The 27,301-nt window shown below is 37.7% G+C and overlaps 1 protein-coding gene across 2 annotated transcripts in view; it reads left to right on the top strand.

The window, feature by feature from the left end:
* Positions 1-16,717, top strand: part of UBA6 (ubiquitin like modifier activating enzyme 6) — a 68,230-nt gene extending 51,513 nt beyond the window's left edge. For both annotated transcript variants that reach the window (XM_037530724.2, XM_054688494.1), the window contains exons 25-33: positions 1-64; positions 4,141-4,210; positions 5,552-5,623; positions 7,618-7,735; positions 8,840-9,033; positions 9,781-9,908; positions 10,800-10,887; positions 11,370-11,464; positions 13,780-16,717. In XM_037530724.2, the coding sequence (XP_037386621.1) occupies positions 1-64; positions 4,141-4,210; positions 5,552-5,623; positions 7,618-7,735; positions 8,840-9,033; positions 9,781-9,908; positions 10,800-10,887; positions 11,370-11,464; positions 13,780-13,915 (965 nt within the window). In that variant the 3' untranslated portion in view covers positions 13,916-16,717. The remainder of the gene's footprint in view (positions 65-4,140; positions 4,211-5,551; positions 5,624-7,617; positions 7,736-8,839; positions 9,034-9,780; positions 9,909-10,799; positions 10,888-11,369; positions 11,465-13,779) is intronic.
* Positions 16,718-27,301: the final 10,584 nt, after the last annotated feature.

The raw sequence follows: 27,301 nt of genomic DNA, 5'->3' as shown, positions 1-27,301 counted from the left end.
GTTTATTTTGGCAATCACCAAAGAGGCCACCCTCGCCAATAAAATTTGATTTAAATGAACCTTTGTAAGTATTTATATCCAATTTTATGTGCATCTTTTATTTTAAATTTCTTAAATGTGTATAGACTTACAATGTAAGGTGAAAACCTGGTTTTTTAATGTTAAATTATTGTTTCCCTGTTAATCTAAGTGTTAATATAGTCTGGCTAGCAAAGATATATCCACATTCTTCTTCCCACACAGCCTGTTTAATTACTTGGTAAAAATTACCTCATTGTTTTTATTCTCTCTAAAGTAAAACCAAACTGTCCACTTCTTTGACTTTATCCATAAAAAAGTAGTAAAATGTTTTTATCTAAAGAAGCCAATATGTAGGAAATTTTAGTAATGTGGGGGAGGAGCAATGATTAGTACTAAATATCTCCATAAGTAATCTCAAATTAATCTTCAAGGATTTGATCTCAGTTGAATAACTGTATACACTATCCATATTTGATAAATATGCATGCATACACACTTTCATATATATATATAATTTTTGCAATTACATTTATTGAGGTAAAGATGGTTTACATCGTTGCTTCTGCTTTGGGTGTTATAAGTTGAAAACTCGATAAATGTATATTTTCACACCTTGCCCACAAAATCTTTCACCATGTTCAGTTGGCTCCCCCCAGCATTCCCCACACCCTTCTCACCATTCCCCCTTTCTGATTGCCTCCCTTTTGCAGTCAGATGTCAAGAGTTTTTATTGGTTTAGTTCTGACTGACCCTTTGTGATGTTTATCTGTATTCCTCATATAAGTGACACCATCTGGTATTTGTCTTTCCTCTTCTGACTTATTTCACATAGCATTATCCTCTCCAGTTCCATCTTTGTATAGAAAATGACGAGAAGTTACCCTTTTTTATAGTGGAGTATATTCCTCTTTATATACCACATTTTTCTCTCTACTCTCCTGGGTACTTTGGTAGTTTCCATAACATAGCTGTTTTAAATGGGACTGCAGTGAACATAGGAGTACATATATATCTCTTTGAATTAGTGTTTTTGTGTTCTTCAGGTAGATACCTAGGAGTACAATTGCTGGATCATATTGTACTAATGTTTTTAAGAACCTTCGTACTGTTTTCCACAGATACTGGACCAGTCTACATTCCCACTAACAGAGGGTTACTTCTTCCCCACATCCTTGCCAACACTTGTATTTTGTGTTCTTTTTGATGTGGACCGTTCTCACAGCTGAGATGGTGTCTCATTGTGTTTTTAATTTGCATTTCACTGACTATAAGTGATGATGAGCATTTTTCCATGTGCCTATTGGCCATCTGTATACCTTCTGTGGAGAAATACCTATTTAGTTCTTATAAATAGATTGGTTTAATAGTTTCTGATTGGTTTAATAGTTTTCTTTTTGTTGGGTTGCTTGTATTCTTTCTTTATTTTGAGTATCAGCTCTTTGTCAAATGTGTTCAAGTATTTTCTCCCATTCAGTAGTGTGTCTTTTTTTTGTTTCACTGATATTTTCTTTTACTGTGCAGAAAGCTTTTAGTTTGATGTAATCACAATTATCTTTGCTTTTGCTTCTCTTGTCATTAGAGATGAATACCGGAAAACATTTCTGAACCCAATGTCATTTCTTCAGTATATTTTACAGTTTTGGCTCTTATATGATCCATTTTGAGTTAATTTTTGTGTAAGGAGTGAGGTGTGATCTGGTTTCATTCTTTTTTTTTTTTTTTAAAGATTTATTTTTATTTATTTATTTATTTATGCAAGCACTGGGTACAGTCAGAAGCTTGGGAGGGTGAGAGAATTCACCAGAGCCAGAGCGGGGACCAGAGCAGGCAGAAGGACCAAAGCACACTGCTGAGGGGAGCAGCGGGTAGCAGGAGAGGTCTGCGCACCATGTGGGACCCTCCTCTGGTGGCCGGGGAGCAGCCGGGGATGGAACCGGCGCTGCAGAGGCTGCGGGCAGCTTCGCAACCCAGCGCTCAACCACTGCGCCACCTGGGAGGCCTGGTTTCATTTTTTGGCATGTGACATTCATTTTCCTTTCTGCATTTGCTTTCATTTCTTTGAATTTCTTTATCATGACAATTTTGAACTCCATTTCATAGGAAGAAAAGATTTTCCATCTTTGTGTTTAGGTTCTTGATAGTTCTTCCCTCCTTATGTGCCATGTGCCCTTTAGGTCTCAAGGTACTGTGTTTTTTTGTTTGTCCATTTTGCTATATTAGATCTTCTCTGAATTTCTATATTGTCCAGCAGTAGCAAAATGGAAGCTTCAAGGGAAACCTAAGAGAACACATTGTGGGGAAGGCAGATACCACACCTGATACCCGCCCCCCCCCCCACCGCCCACCAACAACCAGGAAGCCTTTTGTTCACAGGCTCTGTTCCCTGTGGTTGCCTGTAGTTTTTGACTACACACTCTAGACACAGGTCCAGAGGTTCCAGAGTAGGGAGGAATGGCATATCCTCAGTCTCTGCAAAATCCAGAATGCCCCTGTGGAGAAGTCTATGGGCGTGATATGACTGGCAGTGCTGTACTTTCCCTGCATTGGGAAACATGCACCCCTGCTTCCAGTTTCTTTGTGAGCATAGACCAAAGGTCATGTGTAGACAGGAAGAGGAGCAGTGGGCATCTCCCCAAGTCTCTGAGAAGCCAGCATCTAAAAGGCCCCTGCTAAAAGTCTATGTGTGTGATATGCTTTTCCCTACACTGGGACTAGACATCGATCTTTGCTTGTAGTTTATTTACAAGTACAAAACAAACATGTGTGACTGGGAGGGGGTGTGAATGCATATCCACAGTCTCTGGAAAGCCAGCAGGCCCAAAGAAGCCCCCTACCATAAAATCTGTGTATGTGATATCTGCCCTAGTGGCTCTAAACAAGCTACTAGAACTAATCAAGTTAGCAGTAGCATCCTGTGGCATCCCTCCTAAGTACAGCTGGAGGTAGTATGGACCTAGGGAAGGTGTAGGTGTTCTCCTTAACTCTCCTGAGCAGTCACAGACATTCTTGGAAGCACAGAGACTAAGCCAGGGATGATCATGTGACTCTACCGAACCAGTCTCTGGTCATCCGGATGACTTTCGTTGAACTGTCAAACTGTGCTGTCAAAGTGAATTATGTTTTCTCCTTACCAGGTAGTGGGGAGAACATGGGGGACTAGGAGGAAGAGCTGATAGCTATCCTAGTGAGTTGTCACTGTTCCTGACATACTGGTCTTCACTGCCCCAGCTCTGTTCTAGATGTGGCGGATCCCTCCAGGTGCTTATCCTAGATATTCCTGAAGGAAATGGGCAAGGCCAGAATTCAAGGATCCTGGCTGTCAACCATCTTCTACCCTCCCTCTTATATGTATACATTTAAATTAAATACCTGTTAAGTTTCCTTTGAACAAATAGCTGATTAATTTTCTCATGTGATGCTTGCTTTGTTAGGATCCAGTCATGTTATTCTGCCTGCTTCTTGTATAACAGTTTTTTATTCTCAAGCTCATTTGCTTAGTTGTACCTGATATGTTTGAAAACCAAATTTATAATATTGAAATGAATTTTCCTCTGTTAATTTTTCTGTGTCTTGCCATTCCTTTCCCTTAAGTAGTTTTCCCCTACCCTGAATATTGTGTTTAAAAGGATAAACATTTGATGTCTTGTCTTTTTTTTTTTTTTTTAAGATTTATTTATTTATACAAGCACTGGGTACAGTCAGAAGCATGGGAGGGTGAGAGGATTCACCAGAGTGGGGAACAGAACAGGCAGAGTGACGAAATACACTGCTGAGGGGAGCAGCAGGTGCGGCAGGAGAGGTCTGTCACGCCATGTGGGACCCTTGCTGGCAGCCGGCAGCCAGGGATCGAACCCGCACTGCAAAGGCTGCAGGCAGCTTCGCAGCCCAGCGCTCAACCGCTGCGCCACCAGGGGAGGCCCTTATGTCTTTTCTTTATTGTAGTTTCTGTAGTGCTCTGGGCTAGACCAGAAATCATTGCCTAGTTTTTAAAAAAGAATAATTCTGTAACAAAAATAATAAAATTGTTTTCATCAAACAACATTTTAAAAGCTATGCTTTTTGGTGAATTAAACAACTTTGAAATTGTACATTCATAATTTTATTTCTTAATTTCAAAAGGCACCTCAGTTTCCTTCAGAATGCTGCTAAATTATATGCTACAGTCTACTGCATTTCATTTACAGCAGAGGTAAGCTATTCTTCAAGCCTTAGCAAAACCAGGTTAGGATGAGATGACATATCATCAAAATGTGTTTATATCATATAAGAATTGTTCTTTGATGTAAAGTTTTTATTTTCTTGTATTGTTTCCCATTCTGACATAGCAGAAGCCAAAAGTTCATTGCAGCTTATTAAGTCAAAGAAAGTCAAATTTTCTTTCTTTTTTTTTAATTTAGAGAAAGAAAAAGTTTATTAAGGAGAAAAGGAACAGAAGTAAAGTGGGACTTCTAGCCCAGGAACCAGGCCAGGGAGGGGCAAGAAAGCTGAAAGTCAAATTTTCATTTTTCAATTTAAGTAGTGAAACAAATACTCTTAAAAGCAGTTACACTTTATTTTTAAAACATTCATAACCTATGTCAAGTATAACTAGTCTTATTACACTATTTAATAGCAATTTAAAAATATTCCTTAAAGATTCCCTTTGTTTGACTTAGTGCTTTTGTTTGACTTATTTTGTGACAGTAGCGTATGCCTTTCAGGAAATTTGAAATAATTATGATCATATCCTTTCTTTGATATGATCTTGATTGACTAACAGAATCCAGTATAGTTTTATTTGAGAGGCATATCTTCATTAGTGACTTTTTCTTCACAAATACATCATAAAGCTAAATAAATTTATATACTTTTAGGTAGGCTCAATGGGGAAATATGAACCATATCTGTTATTTGGCCAGATATATTGCCTGTTCTAGGTCAATCCTTTCTGGAGTTAATACATAGTAAAATACACCATAAATATCTGGTAAAAAATAGTTGCATTAGTCTGTTATTCTTTTTATGTAAATTGTTAATTTTGTGATGAAACAATAGAGGTAACCTCAAAAGCAATATGCCTTAATTTTTCCTGAACAGTTTCTTAATAATGAATATAGATAAATAGCCCTTAATTGTAATTTAAATTGCTAAATATTTTCCTATTTCTTAAAGGCTGAATTACATTAACTTATTTAACTTCAATCAGTATCTACTTCATTGAACTCTGTGCAGGGAACTCTATAAAACAATGAAGAGATAGTCTCTAATCTTAAGACACTAAATCTGATACTCAAGTCCTCAAACTACATTTTTTTAAAATTTACAGAACTAAGAATTCAGATTTGTTGACTCAGTACTTTTTCGTACACAGCAACCTACCTCCAGCCTTTATGAACAAAATTTATATAGATAGAAAGGTAAATGTCACAAATCAGTGTGGTTTAGATATTCAGATAACAAATTGAGTATTTTAATATGATAACATAACTGTTTTTAGCTTTAGAATTCAGAATTTTAAAATGTTTCATAAAATTTCTTTTTGGAAAAACAGGACTTATCAACAGATGCTCTCTTGAATATTCTTTCCGAAGTAAAGATTCAGGAATTCAAGCCTTCCAACAAGGTATGTTTAGAAAGTCATTCCTTCAGCAAATATTTGTTTAACTTTTACTGGTATTGAGTTCCATTCTAAACCTGGGTAATCATATACTAAAACTAAAAGAGTTGGGATTTTGCCATGCAAACATGTTGGAAGTAGAAAGATCAGGAACTATTAAATAGAGATAGACCATGAAATTTAAGGTAAATAGGAAGTTTGGAAATACTAAGTAATTTTTCTTTCTCACATGTTAATTATATACTTTTTGTATGCACTCTAAAAATCATCCATAAAACACCTTTGTTACCCTCTGCATTTTTATTTTAGGGGAAAGGAAAACTTGTAGACAGTTGAGTTTGTACTAATTAATGGATTTGCTGAATGAAGTGTTCATTATCTGTAACTTATTAAGAATGAAAGTACAGGGCCTCCCTGGTGGCGCAGCAGTTGAGCGCTGGGTTGCGAAGCTGCCTGCAGCCTCTGCTATGCCAGTTCGATCTCCGGCTGCTCCCCGGCCACCGGAGGAGCGTCCCACATGGCGCACAGACCTCTCCTGCCGCCTGGGGCTCATCTCAGCAGTGTACCTTGGTCCTTCTGCCTGCTCTACTCCCCGCTCTGGCTCTGGTGAATTCTCTCACCCTCTCGTGCTTCTGACTGTACCCAGTGTTTGTATAAATAAATAAATATATAAATCTTTAAAAGAAAAAAAAGGAATGAAAGTACAGAAAGAATAACAAAGTAGCCATGTTTCTAATGAGTAAAGCTGCTAGAAATATGGCAAGGAAATGTGTCAGTGACATAACTGGTCTTAATTGCTCTTCATGTTTTCTCACATCAGTTGCTTCTTTCTGTATCATAGTTTGAGAGTAATAAATTATCCTGAGCAGTTTAGCTGTAGTTTTAGCATAGATTATATACTTTGTAACAGCTCCCTGTAGCCACTCACTAGGAAGCTTCAGGATCTGAGTCTTCTACTTAACAAATACCATAGCCAAAACATTCTGGCAAAAAGGTTCTGCTTCCTTAACTCCTTAATATTTCTTAAATACTTAGAATAATACTTACTCTGTAAAAACATGAGTTCGATTTTTGTAATAAGAAATAGTATTTTAATTAATGATGAGTTAGCTAGCTTCTTAGTTGGAGAAATTTTTAACTTCACTGCCCTTATGTAATGTCCATTAAGTAATTTCTTAAAGATAAATTAACTCATAAATGCTGCCCTAAAGTATGTATCTAAAGCATGCCAATGTTGGGCCTCCCTGGTGGTGCAAGAGGTTAAGCACCACACTATGAAGTAATCCACAGCCTATGCAGCACGAGTTTCATCCCTGGCCAGCCAGGGAGAAACCCACATGGTGAGGCAGATCTCTCCTGTCTCGTCTGCTACTCCCCGCGGCAGTGTATTTCAGTCAGTCTGCCTGTTCTGTTCCCCACTCTGTCTCTGTTGGATCCTCTCACTCCCCACATCTCTGGCCTGTACCCCAGCTCTTATATTGGTAAATAAATAAATCTTTTTAAATAATAAAATAAAGCATGCCTATGTTATAGTGTAAATGGATTTTTTTCAGTTTCTGGGGAGAAATAAAACAGCTCTGCAGTAGTTAGAGCTTTATTATTTGGTTTTAAACTTTTTTTCTCAGAATTCCAAGTTATTGATTACGATTAACATTTTTGTGTGGAGTTTTATGAGATCTTTATAAACTCTGATCTCATAAGCTATTCAGTAAATGTAACACCCACTGTGATCAAGTTTGCTTTAGATAGATCTCTCAGTGAACAAGATAATAAACTCAGAATTTCCTTGTTAGTATAAGGAGGTAAATAATAAATATATAAATAGCATTTATTACTGAATAAAGGTATAAAATACTGTAGACCATATTGATTAACAATCTCATTGACCTACACAGAGGGAATATATCTTCTCTATACTTATCTGATGAAAATATACTTACTGTAACCAAACTTAGTTACAGAATGTGATAACATTAATGAATACATTTATATGTTTGTAGGTTGTTCAGACAGATGAAACTGCAAGGAAACCTGACCATGTTCCTATTAGCAGTGAAGATGAGAGGAATGCTATTTTCCAACTAGAAAAGGCTATTTCATCCAGTAGAGCTACCACAAGTAAGGGAAATCTTTATTAAAATGTTTTTGAACTGGAGGGATTTTTGTTTTCATAAATTCTGCACCTGAAAGCTTGTGGGATTAAATAGCAGTAACAGTAACAGCAATAACAGTATAGTTGATTGCATATATTTTTATATATGGATTTTAATATTTTCCAGTCATTTAAAAACAAGCAAGTAAAACCCTAATGTATTTTTTTATTATAAATTATTGTAAAGGCCTGGTCTCAACTTTACCCTTTGAATTTCTTCTCTGAATTGTTAAATTGTTGATGATCTCATTTATAAACACTAAATCCTGTAGTTTTTCATTTTATTTTTTTCACTCAAATGTTTTTCTTCTTATGTGAATTATAAAAATATATCTGGGGGTCTCCCTGGTGGCACAGGGGTCAAGTCTCAGGGCTATCAAGGTATGGCCAGCCACTGCAGCATGGGTTTGATCCCTGGCCAGAGAGCTGCAGACCTCTCTTGTCTTGCCTGCTGCTCCCCTCAGCAGTGTATTTTAGTAGATCCACCTGTTTTGTTCCCCATTCTGTATCTGGTGAATCCTCACACCCCCACACCACTGGCTTCGACCCCAGTTCTTGTATGCATAAATATATAAAATAAATCTTTTTTAAAAAATAAAAACACATCTTAAGATCTTTTGCCCAAATAAGTACTTAAAAATGACAAAAATAAATAAAAGCATAGGGGCCTTCCTGGTGGCGCAGGTGGTTGAGCACAGTGCTGTGAAGCTGTCTGCAGCCTCTGCAGTGCGGGTTTGATCTCCGCCGGCCATGGAGCAACCCACATGGCGGGGCAGACCTCTCCTGTCTCTCGCCTCCGCTGCTCCCCTCAGCAGTGTATTTTGGTCATTGTGCCTATTCTGTTCCCTGCTCTGTCTCTGGTGAATCCTCTCACCCTCCCGCACATCTGGCCTGTACCCCGGTTCTTGTATAAATAAAATAAATCTTATAAAAAAGAAAAAACCTTTCAAAAATAATTAAATAAAAGCATAAAAAAATAAAGGAATTGTGACGAGTAATGAGCTCACACTGCTTTTTACCTAATCAAATATGTAACACTAGGAAATTTTGTTTTCTGGTTATTATGATAGGTGATCTTCAGATGGCAGTGCTTTCATTTGAAAAAGATGATGATAGTAATGGACACATAGATTTCATCACAGCTGCATCAAATCTTCGTGCTAAAATGTATAGTATCAAACCAGCTGATCGTTTCAAAACAAAGCGCATAGCTGGCAAAATTATACCTGCAATAGCAACATCCACCGCTGCAGTTTCTGGCTTGGTGAGTTTATTATTCTTTCAGTGAAAATGGATCTTTTTCATTGCCTCTTCCCTCCGTATAGCACAACCCTCAGTCACTCACTCAGGGATCTTAGAGAAGGAGGGATATGTACTAATCTATTTAATATTTTAAAATGTTTCTGAAAGTACATTGATCAATGTTTTGAGTTTATGCAGATGTATACTTTAATAAAAAAAATAGGCTCTGCCCAGATAGATTATAATTGTTCTTATGGGCAGTAATCTTATAATCATCTTTGTAGCCTCCACATAAAGAAGGCACTCTATTTTTCTTGAATAAAATGAACTGCCTTAATCTTTATTCTATGATTTTATTGATTCTAGTTTTTTACCTAAAAAAATGAAATACCTATTAGTGATTCAGATTAATCTTTCCTTAATGTTTCAGAATCTTTAGATTGGCTTGTTTCTATGCTATACTGTGTAATTCTTAGAAACTATATAATTACCTGTCCCTATATCAGATTATTTTGGACTGTTATATTTCTTGAGTTCTGGTGTCTGCTTTTAAAGTACGTGAATATTTGTTTAAATGAGTTTGCTCACCACATGTAGAACATTTTGAAAGTATGAAATATGCTAAATGGTGAGAGATTTACTCCAGTTCTATAACTGGTTTTACTCTTTGTAGGGAAATACTTGAAAAGAAAGTGGGAAGATTAAATAGACGTCATTAAAGTCATGAATACTTTTAGACTCTATTATGTGCTAACCTTCTTTTACCTAGGTTGCATTGGAGATGATCAAAGTAGCTGGTGGCTATCCATTTGAAGCTTACAAAAATTGTTTCTTTAACTTAGCCATTCCAATTGTAGTATTCACAGAGACATCTGAAGTGAGAAAAACTGAAATCAGGTATGCACGAAGGTCTGTTTTCTTTTGCATAATGAGAATGAAATAAAATGTTTATGTTCTAAAAGATAAAAAAAACAGCTCCATCTCTCCTTCTTTCTATATAAATACTTGCAAGTCATTACTTGAAGACCAGTTCAAAATTCTGTTTTTATGAAATATTTCTGACTAAAATAGACATAGAACTCTCACATTTACTATGCCATACTGTTTAACACTGTACTTTCTTAGGGTTTTGTCTACATCTACCTAAAGCAGATGAATTGGAAGACTTTTAGTTCTAACTGATGGATCATGAGTTAAAAATCTAGTTCCAAAAGCTATATAGCAAAACAGCAATTCCTTGGACCTCTACTTTTCACTTTTCTGATTGGCAGAAATCAAAAATTTGCAAACACCTATCTTGGCACGAGAGAGCAAGTACTCTCATACATTACTGATGAAAGTGAAAAATACTATAACGCATATTAAGGCAAATACAGAATTATAATTCAAATTTGCAGCTACATTAGCACTCATCTTAAGTGATATGTATATGATATATTTTATTCTGGCATGATTTATCATAGCTAAAAATTGGAACATCCCATATGTCCACTAATATGTTACAAGAACATCCACACAATGAAGTGAAAATAATGCAGATATTGAGAGAGAGAACTCTCTAAGATACATTAATTTATAATGAGACACTTGAAGTATCAACAGGTACTGGTGAAAGTGTTACCCTGTGCGGTGTGATGGGGACAAAAGACTATTGAATATTTTAGAAGTTAGATTTTCCCTTTTTTCCTCACATTAATTTCTAGCTATATCACAAATAATGGAATTCTGGGGCTATTACTAAAGGGAAGAAAATTAAAATGTTTTTGTTCTTATATTTTTCTGCAACAGAAATGGAATATCATTTACAATTTGGGACAGATGGATTATACATGGAAAAGAAGATTTTACCCTCTTGGATTTCATAAATGCAGTCAAAGTGAGACTTTTATTCACTTAGTTCATTAGTAACCTTGAGCTTATTAGATTTTCATACATAACTTCATTAGAGGTTTATATATATATTTAATTTTTTAAAAATTTATTTATGTATGTATACAAGAACTGGAGTACAGGCCAGAGGTTCAGGGGGAGGTAAGAGGATTTACCAGAGAAAAAGTGGGGAACAGAACAGGCAGACTGAAATACACTGCCTAGGGGAGCAGCAGGCGAGTCAGGAGAGGTCTGTACACCATGTGGGTAGCCCCCTGGCCAAGGATCAAACTTGTGCTGCAGTGGCTGTGAATAGCTTCATAGTTTGTCTTAACCCCTTGCACCACCAGGGAGGCTGTGTGTGTGTGTGTTGTGTGTGTATTTAAGAGACATTTGTTTGCTCTCTTTTTGCTGGTCATAAGGCTTTCTCACCCAATATTTTGCATTTGAACTGGGTTTGACTATTTGTCTTTGGATATTCTCTTTTAGGAGAAGTATGGAATTGAGCCAACAATGGTGGTCCAAGGAGTCAAAATGCTTTATGTTCCTGTAATGCCTGGACATGCAAAAAGATTGAAGTTAACGTAAGTATTGAAAATTATATGCTAAAGTTTTGTAAGAATTAAAAATTAAACTATATGCACATTGAAAAATTCAATATAGAGGTTACAGAGTTTCAGATAAATGTATGTTATTCATTCTTGTCTGATGGCATTAATAATTACAGTGAATTTACCAACAACAACAGACAACCTCTCCAGAGAGATTCATAGATCACAGTACCCTTGTGAGTTTATTATAGTCAGACTCAGTTTTTCAGCTTAGTAAACTGATATGATCAGTACACCAATTAAAAGTAAATCATCCTGTGAGGTATATGTAATTACCAGGCTAATTAAACTATAATATAAAACAAAATGCCATTCATTGAACAGATTTTCTTTAAAGATGACTTGCTCTGTGCCAGGTACTTTGAGAAGCTTTAGAGTTACAGTTCTTGCCCTACTTAAGGAATTTGCATAACATCTAGACAAGTATGTCTGTGGGATCTTTTGAATAAATTAAGGTTAGTATTTAGAATTCCTTTATTGTGGGGCCTCCCCGGTGGCTCAGCGGTTGAGCGCTTGGCTGCAAAGCTGCCCACAGCCTCTGCAGCGCTGGTTCAATCCCTGGCCACTGGGTGAGGGTCCCACAAGGCGCGCAGACCTCTCCTGCTGCCCGCTGCTCCCCTCAACAGTATACTTCGTCAGTCTGCCTGTTCTGTTCCCTACTCTGGCTCTGGTGAATTCTCTCACCCTCCCGTGCTTCTGACTGTACCCAGTGCTTGTATAAATAAATAAATAAATCTTTTTTTAAAAAAAAAAGAATTCCTTTATTGTGTGCTAGGTAGATGAAAGTGGAATGTGTGGCCCTGAAATGTGTTGTTTAGTGGAATTTAAAATTTACTACCGATTATTGACAAAAATATTGTGCAGAGTTGGTCAATATTTGAGCCCTCCAGCATGACATGGTTTGTAAATATTTCTTCTTTGTTGTTGCTCTATTCATTTGCAGACATTTATAGAGTACTTACAAAGTGCCTGGAGAGGCTTGGCTTCAGAAAGCCTGGATTCACCTCCCTACTCAGCTACTTACTTATTTTCTCACATTGCATAGTTTACTGAGCTTTTTTGAAACTTTGTTCTGTATTCACAATACAATTAGGGGTGATTATGCCCATTGCTGTTGAGCTGTAAAGTAATATAATAAGGGCTAAGAAGTATAATGATAATTAAGAAGCATTCCAAAACAGTTGGTATTTAGCATGTTAATATTTTGTCATTATACATCTTTATCAAACAGCCCTTTCCTTCATTGAGTTCATTCTGTTAAGAGATAGTAACCTGTTAATCAGTAATTAAAATATAATTAAATAATCATTACATAAACGTTTTTAAGAGTTTTATGGACACCATTAACTGAAACCTTCTACTTGGATAGATTTCATTTGAGCTACCTTTGAAAAAGGATTAACAGGCAAAAGCAATAGTTTTCACAAAGGCATGTGGCTAACAAAGACTATGATCTTTTGGAAAATCAGATATTTTTAAATGAATTATAGATAAGGTGGTAAGAATGGATAGTAGAAAGAATGGAGAATAATATTATGGGGGGAAAAGTTTTGTAAAATGGGAAGAGCTATATTGATGATTAAATAGATTGTGTAGGTCAGAGCCTGGCATGAGATAGGTACATGATATATGGTAGATAACATTAGGCAGGAGAATAATACCAAATTTACATTCTTAGAGAATTTTGACAGCATAGTAGATTGGAGGTAAAAGACTGATGACAGCTGACTAGAGGCTAATGCAATAATCTAAGGAGTATTTGTTTAGATAATAATTTGATTCAAGATAATAGTAGTGACTAATAAAAAAGAAGTGGTTTTAGTAAATCGGATTACAGGGAAAGGTTAAAAAAAAAAGTCTTATAATGATGCTTCTAGTTTGCATTTGACAATTTAAATCTAACTTGTTTTTCTTTACAGAGAAAAACTTAAAAAGAATTTATCATGCCTCTAAACTTTATAAGGAGGATAGAGAATTTGTTTTTTAAAAGCATTGCTTACATTTTGGGGTTTCCTTGAGGGTTTTATGTATGTTTTAGAGGGTTTTGGCTTTTAATAAATGGTCTGTATTCCTTATTGTTACCAGCTGTAGTGTATATTGATTTACTGTAAGGTAAATGAATTTCTTTGAGTGTACAGCTTTTAGTACTAAAAGTGAATATGTGAAAGTAGGTGGATTATTAGATTTAAAAATAAATTAAAGTCTAGATGCTCTTGAGTAGCATTAGTCAACAAATCTTTCATTTTGCATAATTTACCAAATTTTTTGCTATTGCTTATTTTTCTTAGAATGCATAAACTTGTGAAACCTTCTTCTGAAAAGAAATACGTGGATCTTACTATTTCATTTGCCCCAGACACTGATGGAGATGAAGATTTGCCTGGACCTCCAGTAAGATACTATTTTAGTAACAACACTGATTAAGAGACGTTATCTGAAAATTTCTCCATGACTACTTGATTTTAAAAAGTCTGTGTTTCAGAAACTGAAAAAAAATCAATTCATAATACCATGGATTTATCTTTGATGACGCCTTAATTTAAGGGACGTATCAGTAGAAAACTACCATGAAGAATAGTAAAACATTTTCATGCATAGTATACACTGTCTAAGTGCTTCCTATGCAGATATGATCACAAGCAACTTTGAACTGGAATGCCATTTTATAATGCTTACAACTGATTTGTATATAAACTTGTCTGGGAGAAAAGAAGGAACAAATATGTACACATAACCAGAAGAAATAAAAGATCAAGAAATTGAAAATATCAAATGCAACTATCCAAAAAGTTGAATCCCACCATAAGAATTTCTTTTTCATTTAGTATTTGAGGCCCATTTATCTATATAAATAGTATTTGGCTCCTTGCATCTCTCATGACTAGGCTTTGAATTTAACACCAGCAGAAAGAGGAAGGACAGTAGTAGTAGATGAAGAATAGATATTTTAAATTGTACAGTTACAGTTTACTGTTCTGATACCTCTGTTGATTTAGCCAGAATTTGTTGTATCACTGTCTCCTCAAAATCTGAATCTTTGTTGACAACATCAGTGTTGTAAGCCATGAGCAGGAGGTCAGATAGCACATGTTAACTCAGACTAAATGTTAACAGTATTATATGAATTTTGACGGCCTTAGAGAATCCGTGAATGTGAACAAATAAATGTGGCTAATCATTTGATTATTCAGTATGCTTTCTAATGTGGCTAGTTTATTTATTTGGAACTCTAAACCTGATTTCCATAGTTCCTAAGACTAAAAGGTTTTGTAAAGGGAGAGTTCTCAGTATACGAAAAGTAGAAATCAAAAAATCACCACTAGTTAATTCTTGATTTTTTTCCTTCCCACAACTTACGGACAGAAAAAAATAATAATATTTTATTTTAAAGGGAAAAACATTGTTTTATTCTGCATCCCCAGAAAGGGAGTTGATAAAAATAAAAATTTATTTTTTTAGATCTTTATCAATAGAAAATTTCTGTTTTCTGATATGAACTATGATAGATATTCATATAAATGCTTTCATTAAAATGACAGTAAAGTATATTCAACACTGTAAACTCATTGATTACAGCAAGTGTTTCTCTTATTTTTAAGACTATCATGCATTCTAAAGCAATTGGCATTGTATAACCAGAGGAAGTCATTTCCCTCTAGATGATTTTTTTCACTCTCCTGTGCAGAGCATTAGAAAGTACGTAAACTAAAACTAGGTTTACACCAGTCTTTCTCCAATTTGATCTCTTTTTATAGTCTAGATTTTATTTACAAGTAGTTTATATTGTTTTGTCAATCAGCTGTATTGTTTCATTCTTTTGTAAAAGAAATACAGTTGGGAAAATAAATTTGAGATTGGAAGGTGAATTTGCATGATTAAAGGATCATTTGTGTGTTTGGAGGTAAAGAGAAATGGACAAGACGAATTTAAAGGAAACAACTAACTTTGAAACAATAATTTTTGTTTGTCGTATCCTACCCTCTCCCATTATGCATAGCACAAGTATAATCCTTAAAATTGAATCTCGGAATATCATATTCTCTTGTTTGGGACTATAGACACTAGAAATAATAAAGCGACTTGTCTGTAATAAACCTTTTCCCCACTTTTATTTTGTGTTCTATGACAGTAATTTCTGTTTTTCAGGTAGCCATTCAGTGATCCCCATATTTGATCTAAATCTCCATATGTTCTCTGGAAATAAATTTAGAACTATGCTGTCAGTTTTATTTATAGGGAGCAGTGCTTTAGCAGATATAAACAAAATCAACCAAGTTTAGGTTCATTTTGTGATTAAACCTGAAACCATTTTGTCATTGCTTTCTTTTTCCTGTTGATAACAGATATTACCATTAATTTCTCTAATTCTACTAAGCTGGAAAGCCAGGGTGAGCTTAATGACAATTATTATTCTGTTTTGTTTTTTTCTGTACCATGAGATCACTGTTGGTGATTGATATATAAAATGCAAAAATTGATTTTGTATGGTACCACTGAATAATTTTTTACTTATTAAAAATAAATTAAGAACTTTGACAATATCTTTTGTAAATCCTGTTCCTTAGTTAACTCCAAAGATTCTGATTGTGCTATTCATTTTGTATTTTTGCTATGGTGTTTCCAAGCAAAAGTTCCAAGTTTTGCAACTATGAAGGTATAGATAGTATTCACTGTGTGTAGAGGGACATTACTTCAAAGTGCTTTGGGCTACTGAAATTCTACTGAAACAGTTGCGGGGGGGAATGGTAGTAACCAAATGAACTGTAGGTCTGGTAAATTACAGACTTTGGGGGGGATGTCCAAAGTCCATTCCATTTTAGAGTTCAAAGCGGTTATGTTACTCATATGTTAATAAGTTCCTCTAAATTAAGTTCCTAAAAGTATTGCTTAGAAATAGTGAAGACAGTTTTGTATCATCGTCTTTATATTTTGTCTGTTATTGCTCTCTCTGGTGGTACTAATGACAAGGCATAAAAATGACAATAGTGTTTAGAGTTAGTTTTCTAATTAGTAAAATGAAGAGAGAAAATTGTTCTCTTGTGATTTTGAGTAAAATATCTTGACCTAATAATTATTTAGGTTTCTTGACCTGAAAATTCTCATCACCTAATGAGTACTTTTAACAAATATGGAAACAGGAAGTAGAGATGTTGGGGTTTGGCATAAGTAATCAGTGGCTAATTTGTTCATGTTTGTTTTGCTCTTAGCATTTCCTACCTTTTTTTTTTTTTTTTTTAACTGAGGAACATACATTGAAAAAATATATATTCAAAGAAGAATATAAAACATTTAAAAATTTGGAATTGGAAGATTATAAGGTAACCAGTTGTATAACCAGCTCTGAAGTCAATAGAACATTGACAGCAGCCCAGAAATTTCCTTATATCTTTCTAATTAACAGCTAGCTTCCCCACACATAACCTCTGGCAATTACCATTGGTCCCATCTTTTGTGATATCTTTGTCTTTGGTTTTATTTATAGTATTACACCTATGTATATACCTAAACAATAAAATATATTTTTGTTGACTTTTTTAATCTTACATAAATGGAATAATATTGTATTGTCTTTTCACTGCTTCTTTTATTCACTATAGACTTCATCCTTGGTGCTTATAGTTATACTTTTCATTGCCATTGCTGTATAATTTACCTTTTACATTAATATACTACATTTATTCATTGATTGCTGTGGACAATTGGAATGTTTTTAGTGTGGGACAGTCACAGTTATGCAATGAACATTATTGTATGTATCTCCTGTTGCAACTGAGGTATATACCTATGGAATTGCTTAGTCACACAATACTACATCTTTTTTTTTTTTTTTTTAATAGAGGCATCTTTTATTTATTTATTTATTTTATTTGTTTGTTTATACATGCACTGGGTACAGTCAGAAGCGCGGGAGGGTGAGAGAATTCACCAGAGCCAGAGTGGGGAGCAGAGCAGGCAGAAGGACTGAGGTACACTGCTGAGGGGAGCAGCGGGTGGCAGGGGAGGTCTGCGCCATGTGGGATCCTCCTCCGGTGGCCGAGGAGCAGCCGGGGATCGATCCTCCTCCGGTGGCCGAGGAGCAGCCGGGGATCGAACCGGTGCCGCAGAGGCCGCAGGCAGCTTCGCAACCCAGCGCTCAACCGCTGCGCCACCGGGGAGGCCCCAATACTACATCTTAAATCCTACTAGATAACAAAGTTTTCCCTGAGTAATGTAGATGTTCTGTATATCCTCTCAACACTGATATAAAGAGATTATTTTTAAATTTTGCCAATCTGGTGAATATGCAGTTGTATCTCATTCATATTTTGTTCTGCATTTCCCTAGTTATTAGTGAAATTGATCACTTTTTCAAAAAGTCTATTAACCACTTTTTTTTTATAAAGTATATACAACTTTTTTACCCACTTTTCTATTGTGTTGGCAATCTTTTTCTTCATTGATTCATAAAGATCTTTTTAAGTCCTGTTCTTTGGTAGCTAGAAAATAGTTTTTCTCTCACTCTTGCCTTGCTTTTTTTCTTCTGTGTTACTATGATTTGACTTAAAAAAAATTGTTAATAGTTAGGTACTGAAAAGTATTACTTTTTTTGTTTTAAATGGTTAGAATTTTTTGTGAATTGTTTAAAAAAATATTTTTCTACCCCAAGGTCATGAAGATAACCCTCTGTTGTCTTCTACAAGTTTAGTTTTGCCTTTCACATGTATGTTTTTAATTCATCAAGATTTTGTGTATGCTGGGAATTGCCTCACTGACATTTATTGAAGTCTTTTTTTCAGTGCCACTAAGAGTCATATATCTGATGGTATCAGCAGGCCCTCATTCTGGACCCTAGGTGGGCTTCCTCATTCTCACCCCTGTATCAACCTTTCGTATTGGATGGTAAGAAAGCTAAATTAGTGGTAAGAAAGCTAAATTAGTGGATAATTATTAGGTTAAAAACTGGGAAGAAGTAGAAATTCATAGTGGTGAACCTTTCATTTGTGACCTCTTGTATTTGGGGCCTTTAATGCATTTGGAAGAGGCTACTGAGAAACTGAACAATTAAGACTATGGATTCAAAGGGAAAGTACTTCTTTCTAAATTGTTTGTTCCTTTTCTGTCCCTGTGCTACTAGTATAGTGTGTCTGTCACTGTAGCTGGTACTGTGTTTGATATTTGGAAGAACAAGTCTTCTCACCCTGGTCTGTAAGAGTATCTTGGTTATTATTAGCCCTTTGTATTTTCAGTTCTCAAATTTCTAATCACGGATATGTAAATTGGTCAGTCTTACAAATTTCACTTGTCTTGCTAACATTTTCACCTTTCATCCACCTGAACATGAAAACCATTGTTATTTATTGTATGCACTTAACAATTCCCAAATCTAAAATTCTCATGTAGTTGTTTCTTAATTTTATTTCAGCTAACCCCCCTTTTTTATCTTTTATCTTTGTGTATATGGTTATCTCAGTGCCAATGTAACCATTGAAAAATTGTTTATAGAAATAATTTGATGCCCAGCATGATGTTTTCATCCTCCACAGATTTTTTTTTTTTCATATGCTGTGTCAGGCACTTAGGCATTAGTAATCTAGAATCATTTTGACCCAATTTCAGGGACAGATTTTTCTGAATTATCCATGTGACTCAGAGCCAAGCTGTGGACTGTACTTGTGCTGTTATTTCCTGTTAACCCTTACTCCAATAATCCTTTAGTGTTCCAAATGTGGGTTGGGATTGCCAGGGTCCCCACATATTGGCCACCACTAGACTTTCCCTTTGAATCCATAGTCTCTTAATTGTTCAGTTTCTCAGTAGCCTCTTCCAAATGCATTAAAGCCCCCAAATACAAGTGGTCACAAATGAAAAGTTCACCATTATGAATTTCTACTTCTTCCCAGTTTTTAACCTGATAATTATCCACTAATATAGCTTTCTTACCATCCAATACGAAAGGTTGATACAGGGGTGAGAATGAGGAAGCCCACCTAGGGTCCAGAATGAGGGCCTGCTGATATCATCAGAAAACAGCTCTGTTCCTCATCAAGCCAGTTCCCCCAGATGCAAGCCCGATTTCCCTTTCCCCCCCTATAAAAACCTGCCTTCCCCTGACAATGGGTGTGACTTCACCTACCCCCACCTTGGGTCCGTGAATCCCGCTGGGGGCACAATAAATTTTCCCTGCCTTTGAGAAAATTTAGCCTGGCTCTCCTTTACTGCGTTGAACCTTTCACGATATGTTTTAAAATATATTTTTAAAAACCTGTCTAAATATCCTGGAAAATGTTATTCTAAATTAGCCTACTTTATTTCCTGTTGATTATTTGTAAAATATAATTTATTTATTTCTTTTGCTTCTGTGTCTGAAAACAGCTATAGATTCTTATGGATTATTTGCAAATTCTTTATATGCTATATAATGTTCAAATAGAGATGTTGTTTAGTCTTTTCTAAGATCCAGATTTTGGTTTTGTTGATCCCCTCTATTGTATGCTGCTTTTCTATTTCACTAATTTCTGCTCTTATCAATATTATTTGTTTCTGTTTTCTTTGGGGTTTCCACTGTTCTTGTTCCTAATTTCTTGAGATAGGGATATTTACCTCCTTTATGGATTTCAACTTTGCAAATTATATATTTAGAAGTACAAATATATTACTAATTACTAATGTATTTTAAGTATATTTGTAATTACTACTAAATTTTTATAATACTATAATTGTTTTTGTAACCATATTCTATAATTTTTGATATAACATTAATAATTTTTTTTTCTTTTTTCATTAGTTCGAGTCAGTTTTTTAAGTGTTCCATAGAGTTTGAATTTAGGAGTTTTTTTTTTTTTTTCATAAAGATTTTGTTTTTGCATCCAAGAACTGGGGCGCAAGCCAGAGGTGCAGGTGGTGAGCAGATTCACCAGAGGCAGAATGGGGAGCAGAACAGGCAAATCTACTAAAATACACTGTAGAGGGAAGCAGAGGGCAAGACAGGAGAGGTCTGCTGTGCCATGTGGGCTGGCTCCCTGGCCTCAGATCAAACTTACGCTGCAGTGGCTGACGATAGCTTGTTAGCGCTGAGACTTTTGCCCATGAGCCATCAGTGAGGCCCAAATTTAGGAGGTTTTTATTTTTATTTTTTTAATTTTTTTAAAGATTTTTTTTATTTATTTATACAAGAACCGGGGTACAGGCCAAATGCGCGGGAGGGTGAGAGGATTCACCAGAGACAGAGTGGGGAACAGAACAGACAGCGGGCATGACAATGTTAACAGGGTGGTCCGCAGGAAAGGTGGGAGGTTCCCTGCCCCACCCAAGGGAGGGTGGAGCTGAGCAGGGAGAGGAGAAGCTGCAGAGGAGACTGAGGAAAGAAGCAAGTTGGAGCCAGAAGGAGACCTGGAGGAGGCACATGGAGCCTAAAGACACGTGAAGAAACTGCGCTTGTCTTTTGGTCGTGGACTGGGTGATACAGATGTGGGTAAGACCCGTGGGGAGGTGACCATGGCAGTTTTTATCTTGATTTTGATTTTGCTCTTTTCCTTCTGGGCTTCTCTGGTTGTTTCTGACCCTTTTCTGTGGGTCCCCACTGGAAGGTGCTGTAGACTTGTGGCAGGCTTTGGGGCCTTGCTCTGGGCCAATCCCATTTGGATGGAGTTTTACCCACGAGGGGACGGGTAACTTTGGGTGCTTGATTTAGAAACTATATTCTTTGCCTTTCCTGTATTGTTTCCTAATTGTATTAAAGTTCCTTCCCATTAAAGTCTCATATGTTTTGTGTTGATGCGGCGGATGGCAGAACCCATTTAGAATAGGCAGGTTTGCAGGGTTTGGACTGCCGCTCTCCCTGCCCTATAACAACAGGAGAGGTCTGTCATGCCATGTGGGACCCTTGCCTGCTGGCGGGGATGGAACTGGCGCTGCAGAGGCTGCGGGCAGCTTCACAGCATGTCGCTCAATGCCTGCACCACCAGGGGAGGCCCAGGAGTTTTTTAAATACAATTCAACAATCTTGATTTTTAATCGGAACACTTAGGCCATTTACATTTAATATACTTACAGATGTATTTAGATTTATTTATGCCACTTTATGGGTTTTTTGGGTTTTGTTCTAGCCCTGTTCTATAATTCTATTTTTCTATTTTTTTGTCTTTTTAAATTTGTATTTTACTTAGTTTATTCCATTTATAGCAATCATTAATTTGTTACCGCTCAATTCTATACATCCTGTTGTATTCTGGAATTTGCAATCTCTTAATTACTTTTCTAGTTTATCATCTTTCATCTTTTCAAAGAAAAGAGGTTACCATATAAAAAATAATCTTGGGCCTCCCCTGGTGGCGCAGCAGTTGAGCGCTGGGCTGCGAAGCTGCCCACAGCCTCTGCAGCACCTGTTCGATCCCCAGCCGCCGGTGAGGGTACCACATGGCGCACAGACTTCTCCTGCCGCGCCCACTGCTCGACTCAGCAGTGTATTTCGTCCGTCTGCCTGTTCTGTTCCCCGCTCTGGCTCTAGTGAATTCTCTCACCCTCCCGCGCTTCTGACTGTACCCAGTGCTTGTATAAATAAATAAATCAAAAAAAGGAAAAAAAGAAAAGCTGAAGATGGGCCAAAATGTTTAAATAAATAAATAATAATCTTATTTGAAGTCTCTCAAGACCCCCTCTAAATCTGTTAGTTCCTGTGCTATTCCCTAATCCATAGAACAAGGGAATTTGAAATGCAGGGAGAATAAGTAATTTGTTCTTGATCACAGAGTAAACAACCAGCTCTCGGCGAGCATAGCCTCCAAGAACCCAAAGACAGCCGATGCAAACACAAAAGGGAGTTTATTACAGACTCGAGTCCGCGCTCATGGCACCTACCAACGCATCGCATCGGCAGATATCGAGAGCCCCGAACAAAGGAAGCAGGGTTTTTTTGTTGTTTGTTTGTTTTTTAAAGATTTATTTATTTATTTACACAAGCACTGGGTACAGTCAGAGGCACGGGAGGGTGAGAGAATTCACCAGAGCCAGGGCGGAGAGCAGAACAGACAGACTGATGAAGTACACTGCTGAGGGGAGCAGCGGGCGGCAGGAGAGGTCTGTCACGCCATGTGGGACCCTCGCCGGGCTGCCGGGGATCAAACCAGTGCTGCAGAGGCTGCGGGCAGCCTCGCAACCCAGCGCTCAACCACTGCACCACCGGGGAGGCCCAGGAAGCAGGGGTTTTTTATAGAGTTAAATCATGCTGGCAGTTACTCATTGGATACAAGGATGCATTCTTCAACTTCAGTCACCAAACAATAGTAACCTGATCGTTTCTAAAAGCACTGACATTTTACATTAACAGCCAGTTTCATTCTCTGTTTTTCCTCTCCTTAGGATGGCCCTTAATCAAGGTACACAGTGTAGCAGTGGCCTCATGAGTACCTAAAGCCCAAGAGAAAATTCATCTTTCTAATCAAAGAAACAAGTAATAGTGGACCCTATGGTCTGAAAAATGTCTGGAGTGGGGGAGTTGGTTGGAATTACCCCAAGGGTAGCCCCAGGCATACAGAACTACATGGCAGCAGAGATGCCTACAACTTACGCAGGTCCATAGGATGTCCTGAGCTAATTCCATACAGGCATTGTGGACTCCATCCCCACTCCAGACCAAAGCCATCAGGATATTGGGAAAGACAAATCCCATCACCATCAAAGGAAAGGTTGCTGGAACCTGAGGGTGGAGTTAACAACCAGGTTTGGTATAAAACCAGACACATGGGCCTTGGGGGGTTCCCTTTTGGCTCTCCACCAGCTCGTGACTCGAGGCCAGCTTGCAGAGTGCCATTGAGTTTCCAGGTCGGCGGATCGGGTAGGACGCACTTAAGATTTTATTTCCGGGCCTCCCGGTGGCGCAGCGGTTGAGCGCTGGGTTGCGAAGCTGCCCACGGCCTCTGCGGCGCTGGTTCGATCCCCGGCTGCTCCCCGGCCACCGGAGGAGGGTCCCACATGGCGCGCAGACCGCTCCTGCCACCCGCTGCTCCCCTCAGCAGTGTACTTCGGTCCTTCTGCCTGCTCTGCTCCCTGCTCTGACTCTGGTGAATTCTCTCACCCTCCCGTGCTTCTGACTGTACCCAGTGCTTGTATAAATAAATAAATAAATAAATAAATAAATAAATCTTAAAATATTTTATTTCCCTATTTTCTCTCTGAGTTGTACATTTTCTCATTTCCCCTTCCCTTGTAAATAAACCTTTTATTAACCTTTTGTGTGTTCCTGAAGTGGAGTATTAATAAGTCCCTTTTAAGTCCCGTTTTATATCGGGGCTTCTCTGTAACAGTAGGACCTTTGGTAAAAGGAGACTGTAGAGGAAATCCTGGAGAGGTAAAAGAGCTGAAAAGAGCTTCTCTTCATCAATGAGTGACGAAAGTTTCAGGCTCATCCCTAAGCTGCATGAGGCTAGGGCCTCCCTGGTGGTTGTAGAGGGTTAAGTCTCAGAGCTAACACCTCTGTGGCCTGATTTCCATCTCCAGCCAGGGAGCTAACCCACATATGGCACAGCAGACTGTGGAACAAGGCATAAGTATTCTTAATCATTGCTTTGTCATTTTGTGTGTAACTGCCATTTTAGAATTTTAGGTTTTGCTGTCCCAGGAATGACAACTGCATTCCAGAGATAGTTTCGACAGTTTCGACCCTCACTCCACCCTCGCCCTCTGGTCACCAATGAGGGCGAACTTGCCATAATTGGAGCTGCATCTCGGCCGGGCCAGTCAGCTTAGAATTATAGCCCGGCAAAGTTGAAGAACACATCCTTGTAGCCAATGAGTAACTGCCAGCATGATTTAACTCTATAAAAAAACCCTGCTTCCTTTGTTCGGGGCTCTCAATATCTGCCGTTGTGATGGTAGGTGCCATGAGCCCGGACTCGAGTCTGTAATAAACTCCCTTTTGTGTTTGCATCAGCTGTCTTTGGGTTCTTGGAGGCTATGCTCGCCGAGTCTGCTGATCTTGGGCACAACGAGACCTCTCTTGTCTCGCCCACTGTATTTCAGTATATCTGCCTTTTCTGCTCCCTACTGTGTCTGGTGAATCTTATTGATGATTACTTCTCTGGTCTATACCTCAGTTCTTCTATGCATAAATCTTTAGGAAAAAAATGTATGAGGCTGACCCAATGCAACATAATAAATGCTCTGAAACCTGAACTGATATCAGAGCCACCTCATAAAATTAGGAAGAATTAGTTCAGTATAATCAGGATGATTGCCTGCTTTAAAAAAAGTTTCAAAAGATTTTAATGTTTCATGTCATTATATTCAAACTATCCCAAAATACAATCCAAAATTACTTGGAATACTAAAAATTCAAATCCAAACAAGGTAGATGAAGTTGGGAGAACATAGGAAAAACAGAAGTGACAAATAGAAAACAAAATCTAAGACATAACCCAACAATATCAAAATAATACTAGGTGTAAGTGTACTCAGATTTGTATTTTTTAAAGCAAGACAAAATATATGTTGTGTATAAGAAACCTACTTTAAACAGAACAGATAACAAGAATTAAGATAAACCATGCAAATATTTTTTGAAAAAAGAAAAATTATATAAAGGAGTTAACCCACCAAGAAGACAAAACAATCTTAAAATTGTATGTATCTTCTAGTGGACAGACTTTAAGGTGATCCACATGATTCACATGTCCTGGCATTTGCACATTGCGTAAATCCATACCTTCAGGAGGGATTGGAACTGTTACTTGCTACTAAACAATAGAATATAGCTAGTTCCCTAGTTATGTTACATATGTGACAATGATCATCCCCATGATTATGTTACATTATGACTCCATCTTGCTAGTACATTTGCTCTGTAGTTTTCCATTCACCTCTTGCCATTTCTGAAGAAGCCATTTGCTATGAATCCTTGAATCCTACAGCTGCAATGAATTAGCCCAACAACCCGAGTGATTTGGAGTGCCTCCTTCCTCAATATAAAAAGTTTCAGATGACAACCTAGCTAGCGCCAGCCAACACCTTCATTCCCTGCTCATACTGAGAAGACTAAACCAGGCCAAGACCAGACTCCTAATCCACTAAAACTGAAACAATGTGTGTTTTAAACCACTAAGTTTTGGGACCTCCCTGGTTGTGCAGGCAGTTGAGCCCAGCGCTGTGAAGCTGCGTACACCCTAGCTCTGCATACATAAATCTTTAAAAAAAAAAAAAAAAAAAAGCTTGATTTACTTATACAAGAACCCGGGTACAGGCCAGATGTGCAGGAGGGTGAGAGGATTCACCAGAGACAGAGTGGGGAACAGAACAGGCAGACTGACAAAATACACTGCTGAGAGGAGCAGCAGGGAGACAGGAGAGGTCTGCTGTGCCACTGGGTTTCTCCCCAGCTGGCCGGGATCCAACCCGTGCTGCAGAGTCTGCAGACAGCTTCACAGTGCTGCGCTCAACTGCCTGCGCCACCGGGGAGGCCCCATAAATAAATCTTTTTAGGGCCTCCCCGGTGGCGCAGCAGTTGAGCGCTAGGTTGTGAAGCTACCCGCAGTCTCTGCGGTGCCAGTTCGATCCCCGGCCTCTCCCCGGCCACAGGAGGAGGGTCCCACATGGCGCGCAGACCTCTCCTACCGCCCGCTGCTCCCCTCAGCAGTGTACCTCGGTCCTTCTGCCTGCTCTGCTCCCCGCTCTGGCTCTGGTGAATTCTCTCACCCTCCCGCGCTTCTGACTGTACCCAGTGCATGCATAAACAAAAAGCAAACAAACAAACAAATATATATACATATATATGTATATATATATAAAATGTGGAACATTCACAAAGACCATATTCTGAATCAAACAAGTTTATGAGAATAAAAATCATATAAATAACCATCCTGACCATGATAATGTCAGTCTGTAGTACACAGTTCAGTACTGTTTAGAGGAAACAACAATAAATGTTTGCATTGGAAAAGAAAAATGGTTTTAAACAAGAAAGATTAAACCTTAACTAGGGAAAAAAAGCAAAGCAAGCAGAAATCAATACAACTGAAAAAAATCAATGAAATTAATAGCTGGTTCTTTGAAAAGATCTAATGATAAATTAGTTGCCAAGTTGACCAATAAATAAAACACAAATCATCAATATTGGGAATAAAGAAGGAACATCCCTATAGACTACTTGTCAATAAATTTAAAGACTTAGAAAAAAACAATTCCTTGAAAAACAATACCAAAGTTAACTCAAAATAGATGATTTGTCCGATATCTACATCATTAAAGAAATTGAGGGGCTCCTTGGTGGCGCAAGGAGTTAAGCACAACCTATGAAGCTATCTGCAGCAACTGCAACATGAGTTTGATCCCGGGCCAGGGAGCTATCGACATGGCGCTGCAGACCTCTCCTGACTCGCTGCTCCCCTCAGCAGTGTATTTCAGTTGATCTGCCTGTTCTGTTCGCCACTCTGTCTCTGGTGAATTCTCTCACCCCCAGCACCTCTGGCCTGTATCCCAGTTCTTGTATGCATAAAATAAATAAATCTTCAAAGAAAAAAAGAAAGAAAAAAGAAATTGAATTCATTGTCAAAAGCTTTCCACCAGAGAAACCTTGAAGTCTATTCAGCATTTAAGGATGAAAAAATTCCAGTTTTATACATATTTTTCAAATATATACAGGAATTCTTTCTATCTGATATTTTGATACTAGAATTATATAAATGACCCAAATTAGACAAAACAATTTTTAAAAAACTACAAATCAGGGCCTCCCCTGGTGGCGCAGCAGTTGAGCGCTGTGCTGTGAAGCTGCCTGTAGCCTCTGCAGCGCCGCTTTGATCCCCGACCACTGGCGAGGGTCCCACATGGTGTGACAGA

The sequence above is a fragment of the Talpa occidentalis genome, unplaced genomic scaffold (assembly GCF_014898055.3).
Source record: "Talpa occidentalis isolate TD23 unplaced genomic scaffold, MPIMG_talOcc4v2.1 talOcc4.6, whole genome shotgun sequence".
NCBI lineage: Eukaryota > Metazoa > Chordata > Mammalia > Eulipotyphla > Talpidae > Talpa > Talpa occidentalis.
The sequence above is the reverse complement of the archived record's forward strand: the minus strand, read 5'-3'. Positions and strand labels throughout refer to the sequence as shown.